The sequence below is a fragment of the Rhinopithecus bieti genome, unplaced genomic scaffold (assembly GCF_001698545.2).
Source record: "Rhinopithecus bieti isolate Rb0 unplaced genomic scaffold, ASM169854v2 scaffold_22, whole genome shotgun sequence".
NCBI classification, from domain to species: Eukaryota; Metazoa; Chordata; class Mammalia; order Primates; family Cercopithecidae; genus Rhinopithecus; species Rhinopithecus bieti.
Window position 1 is genome coordinate 1,691,462 of NW_016803136.1, and position 5,827 is coordinate 1,697,288.

At 42.8% G+C, this 5,827-nt stretch overlaps 1 protein-coding gene across 1 annotated transcript in view; it reads left to right on the forward strand.

Annotated features, from left to right (window-relative positions):
- The window catches only part of RPA1 (replication protein A1), a 62,736-nt gene that overhangs the window by 36,720 nt on the left and 20,189 nt on the right, over positions 1 to 5,827 (forward strand). Inside the window, exons 7-8 of the mRNA XM_017866876.1 lie at positions 3,175 to 3,307; positions 4,703 to 4,805. Coding sequence (XP_017722365.1) covers positions 3,175 to 3,307; positions 4,703 to 4,805 — 236 coding nt within the window. The remainder of the gene's footprint in view (positions 1 to 3,174; positions 3,308 to 4,702; positions 4,806 to 5,827) is intronic.

A 5,827-nucleotide genomic window follows, 5' to 3' on the forward strand; every position in this document is an offset into this window, starting at 1 on the left:
CAAGCTCCGCCTCCCGGGTTTACGCCATTCTCCTGCCTCAGCCTCCCAAGTAGCTGGGACTACAGGCGCCCGCCACCTCCCCGGCTAGTTTTTTGTGTTTTTTAGTAGAGACGGGGTTTCACCGTGTTGGCCAGGATGGTCTCGATCTCCTGACCTTGTGATCCGCCCGTCTCGGCCTCCCAAAGTGCTGGGATTACAGGCTTGAGCCACCGCGCCCGGCCAGACTTTTTTTTTTTTTTTTTTTAAATCAAATTGATACATTCTTCTCTGTTCATAGTTTACCACGTAGTTTCTTAGTTTCCCACCTCTTCAGGTTTTACACCCTCTGACTTTCTGCGAATTTGCATTCCTTTTAAGTTCTTACCTCAGGACCCACTTAGTAAGTTTGGCTTATCCGTCTCCAGGTTTCCCATTTTGGGCCTCGTGGGTGTTTATCATTTGCTTGGAGACGGTATTACTTATATTGGTCACAGGTTCTCCTTCTCAATTTCATGGATGAGAAATGGTTTCTTCATTTACTTTTCTCTGCAGCAGGTCCTGAGAGGCCCTAATGAAATCATTTTGTTTACTTTCTGGCCTTTACTTTAGGAACCTCTTGATCTGGGAAGTCACCGTTGAAAATTTGGATTTGTAGAATGTGGTTGGATTTATTTTTAAAGGTCCTTTTTTCTGTCACAGCTTCACATACACCTCCTCTCCTCCCCTCAACTATTAGTTTCTATTTTTCAGTGCTAACATTCTAAGAAAAGCGAGGTTAAGACGTGACTAATGTTTCTGTGAAACTTTCAGGACTTTTCCCCCAATTGCTCTTGGTTTTTTTTTTTTTTTTTTTTTTTTTTTTTTTTTTTGAGACGGAGTCTCACTCTGTCGCCCAGGCTGGAGTGCAGTGGTGCGATCTCGGCTCACTGCATGCTTCACCTCCGGGTTCACGCCATTCTTCTGCCTCGGCCTCCCATGTAGCTGGGACTACAGGCGCCCACCACCACGCCTGGCTAATTTTTTTTGTATTTTTCGTAGAGATGGGGTTTCACCGTGTTAGTCAGGATGATCTCGATCTCCTGACCTCATGATCTGCCCGCCTCGGCCTCCCAAACTGCTGGGATTACAGGTGTGAGCCACCGCGCCCAGCCTGTTGTTTTTAATCTGCCTCGCAGTATCTATCTGCCTCTCTCGCTCTTACAAGTTCTTTCTCTCTCTCCTTTTGTAAGTGGATCTGTTTATACACAACTCTCAAATAATATGCTGTTGGCCAGGCGTGGTGGCTTATGCTTATAATCCCAGCACTCTGGGAGGCAGATGTGGGCGGATCACCTGCAGGACTTCAAGACCAGCGTGGCCAACATGGTGAAACCCCATCTCTACTGAAAATACAAAAATTAATCAGGCGTGGTGGTGTGTGCTTGTAATCCCAGCTACTCGGGAGGCTGAGGCAGGAGAATCGTTTGAACCCAGGAGGTGGAGGTTGCAGTGAGGCAAGTTCGCACCAGTGCCCTCTAGCCTGGACAACAGAGTGAGATTCTGTCTCAAAAAATATATATATGTATATATACACACACACATACACACACACACTTTTGAAGAGGGTGGTGAAATAGACTCTAACATGGTAAATAATCATTTCCTTAGCCTGATATACAAATAGTACATTTTTCCTCTCCCTCCCTCCACAGAATTATTTTTCTGGTTGTCTATCTTTGCCTTATATTAAAATACATTTTGAAAAATCTGGGCTGGGCACAGTGGCTTACACCTGTAATCCCAGCACTTTGGGAGGCCAGGGCAGGGAGGATTGCTTGAGCCCAGGAGTTTGATACCAGCTTGGACAACATAGTAAGATCCTATCTCTATAAAACATTTTTTTTAAAGAATCAGCCAGGCATGGTGGTGTACGCCTATAGTCCCAGTCACTCGAGAAGCTGAAGTGGGAGGATCGTTTGAGCTCAGGAATTTGGGGCTACAGTGAGCTAAGATCATGCCACTGCACTCCAGCCTGGGGGACAGAGCAAGACCTTGTCTCAAAAAAATGAAAAGTTAATGTTCCCTAAACTATGTAGTGAAAGAAAATGAACTGGATATGTACGGAGGAGAAGCTACCCAGCATGAAATAAATTGGATGAATGGATGCTTGTGTGTGTTTTATGAAATTATAAATTATGTATGGGTATACACATGTATTCTACAAAGTACATGCGTTTCCGTACACAATCTTGAGGTAATTACTGTTGCATGTGTATTGATCTCTCTTGACTCCCCAGTTAGAATAGAAAATTTTAACCCTGGAACACTCCTATGTATATTTTTTACTAATTTACGAATGCCTAGAAGGGTGTGGTACATGCTGTGGAAACTCGGTAAATAAATACTGGATAGATGGTGTATTGATCTTTTCAGCCAAATTCTATTCTGAAAAAATGTTTTGATATAGAGGGTATGAAATCACTGAACTAAATTATATTTTCTGAATTTGGAGGTTGAGTTTTGCAGATACGTGGTGTGTCTAAAAGAACTCATCTGATCCCTGTGGTTTCCTGGTGCCGGGCAGCTGCTTAGGTTTGGATTAAGGAGGCGGAAGGGTCTTAGTGGTCACCCACTTACGTGTCTTGACCAGAACTGATTCCTGCCCTTTACTCAACTCATTCTTACGGACTTCACTCTAGACTTTCTAGTCCTCTAGACGCGTGGAGATCTGGGAGTTGCCTGGGGATTTGGAGGCAATCTATTTGTGATAGGTCCTTTACGTCCTGTCTTTCTTCTTGCTTTTTTTCTTGTGTGACTAGTGCCTTGCCGTCAGTTTTACCAGTTACGAAAGTTGATTTTCTTTTTCTCACCCGTTATCTTGCCCATTGAGGCAAGAGAAGTGTGTAAGAGGGCGGCCTTCAGAAAGAACAGTGTCTGGATTCATTACCATTATTACCTTGACCTCGGGGCTGACGTCAGCAGACTAACAGTGAACATCTGTGTGCGCAGCCTTCATTCTAGATTGCTTTTCCAGCCTCCAGCCTCAGTCTCTATTTGATCTGCGTATCTCTTACATGCTACAAAGGAAAAGCTTTGCCTCTCATATTATAGGATTTCACTAGTGGCACCTCAAAAATTTAGAGTTATGGTAAAGCTTACTATAAAAAAGCTAAGTAGAATAATAATATTCCTTTTTGTTTGCGTTTGTTTTTTAAGGTTCCACTGTTTCTAAGGCCTTTGGTGCTTCAAAGACATTTGGAAAAGCTGGAGGTCCCAGCCTGTCAAACACTTCTGGGGGAACACAGTCCAAAGTGGTGCCCATTGCCAGCCTCACTCCTTACCAGTCCAAGTGAGTTATGTATAGAATAAGTTCAGAGTGTGCTTACGGAATCCTAGAAGCTGTTATGGACTCTTGAGTTATTTATGTGCAAAATTCAGGGTCACCACCAAATAGAATGGGTTTACTCTTTTTTTTTTTTTGCTGAGGAGGAAAGGGGTACAGATTGTGGCAACCTTTAACTCTTGTTGGAAAATATAGCAATAGCAATCTGCCATACCCTGTGAGGTTTCATTCATTTTGAAAGACTTTGAAATTAAAAATATGTAATGCTTAATCAGTTGGTAGTCTTATGAGTAAAAATAAATATTTCTGATAATTCAAAAGGCATTTAGTCTTCTCCTATAAACAGGAGACTTCGTCTTTGGTTTAGTTGGCTAAAATAATCTGCAGAATTTGTATTAACCACATTGACATACCCTGAGCCTATATTTCATTTGTATGACTTTTTTCCACTAAAAATTAATTCGAAGCCGGGCACGGTGGCTCATGCCTGTCATCCCGGCACTTTAGGAGGCTGAGGTGGGCAGATCACCTGAGGTCGGGAGTTCGAGACCAGCCTGGCTGACACGGTGAAACCCTGTGTCTACTAAAAATAAAAAAATTAGCCAGGCGTAGTGGCGGCGCCTGTCATCCCAGCTACTCAGGAGGCTGAGGCAGGAGAACGGCGTGAACGCAGGAGGCAGAGGTTGCAGTGAGCTGAGATCGCGCCACTGCACCCCAGCCTGAGTGACAGAGTGAAATTCCGTCTCACAAAATAAATACACGAAATAAAGAAATTTGAATAGTTAAAGATTAGAGTTCTTTTTTCAGAATCCTTCCAGGTATGTTTACATTTATTCCTCAATACTCTGTAACGTAGGAAAGCTACTTTTCCCTGTGAATCATAAGTAAGGTACCTAATGTGCCGTGTGCCTCCTTTTTCCGTGCCTCTCTCCAAGGTCACGCTGCTTCGGCGTGTTGTCCCGGACAGTCCACCGACGTCGTGGATTTCTATTCAGGGTACATTAGGAAAGAGACAGAAGTTTGACACCAGTTACATCAGTTCCCATAATTGAAAACCATGGCAAAATATCATTGCTGGTATTACTGTATTTTCCAGCTTAGAACCTTTCATTAAGGGCATATTGTTGCCTTGGTGATGCTTTTTGGAGAAGGGAGAGAGTTTATAAATTTACTTATTTGACAGGAGAATGAGTTAGTATTAAATCACCTTGCATGTTTTACTATTTGCTTATTCTGTAAACTGTCAAACCGATGTGTCATCTTGGGGTTTTAATTAGCTGGATTAAAATACGGGTTGGAAAATGGAATATGTGTTTGAAGACAAGAAAGGCTGTAGGAAGATGATTTCTTACTTGATCTAAGGAAGACTCCAAACACTAATGTAATCGATTTGGTTTGTAGGTGGACTATTTGTGCTCGTGTCACCAACAAAAGTCAGATCCGTACCTGGAGCAACTCCCGAGGGGAAGGGAAGCTTTTCTCTCTAGAACTGGTTGATGAAAGTGTGAGTATTTGTCATGTGGGGAAGTAAGAGTAGTAGACTCTCTGAGAAACAAAAAGCTCAGCTCTGCGGGCCTATGAGGTGACAAATAATAGTAGGCCAGAGAGAGGCATGATTGTTATTGTGCTTTTCCCTGTGTCTTTTGATGCTGTCTGGAGTAGAGGGTTAAGGTCATAAATAAAATCTTTGATCTCAAATACAGTGTTTGTAGCAGTAGAAAGTAGTTTTCTAAATGTGTAAGTAGCCTCATGGGCAGGAGGAACTGGAGACCGTCTGATTTGCTGGCAGGTGCAGTCAGAGCACTGGGAGTGATGCCTGCTTGTGAGTACAGTGGAGCTTTGGGCCACAGCAGAAGACACACAGTTGTGACCTTGGTACAGAAATGGTTTTGTGGGAAATGGGCTCTGACTGTGCAGATTCTTTATTTGCTTTATTTAAACTAAACAGAACCATGACAATGAGACAAAATTCCTATCCCATGGAAGCATGACAGTCTTGATAGCTGTTAATCTATTAGTTTTGTTAATAATTCCTGAAATTGCCAGGCATGGTGGCTCACGCCTGTAATTCCAACACTTTGGGAGGCCAAGGTGGGCAGATCACTTGAGGTCAGGATTTCGAGACCAGCCTGGCTAACATAGTGAAACCCCGTTTATACTAAAAATACAAAAATTAGCCAGGTGTGGTGGCAGGTGCCTGTAGTCCCGGCTACTTGGGAGGCTGAGGCAGGAGAATCGCTTGAACCCAGGAGGCAGAGGTTGCAGCCAGCCAAGATTGCACCACTGCACTCCAGCCTGGGCGACAGAGCAAGACTCCATCTAAATGATAATAATAATAATAATAATTCCTAAAATGTACTTTAGCGTTCTTTTCAAACTGCTGCAGATTTCCTGTTTGTTCAAACTCCCAAAGGGGGAGAAAAAAATAGTTTTTTTTTTTTTTTTTTTTGGAAGTTGATATAACACCCAGAATGTTTGACTGTGTGATGGCAGAATCAATATTAGAACCTTTTTTTTTTTTTTTTA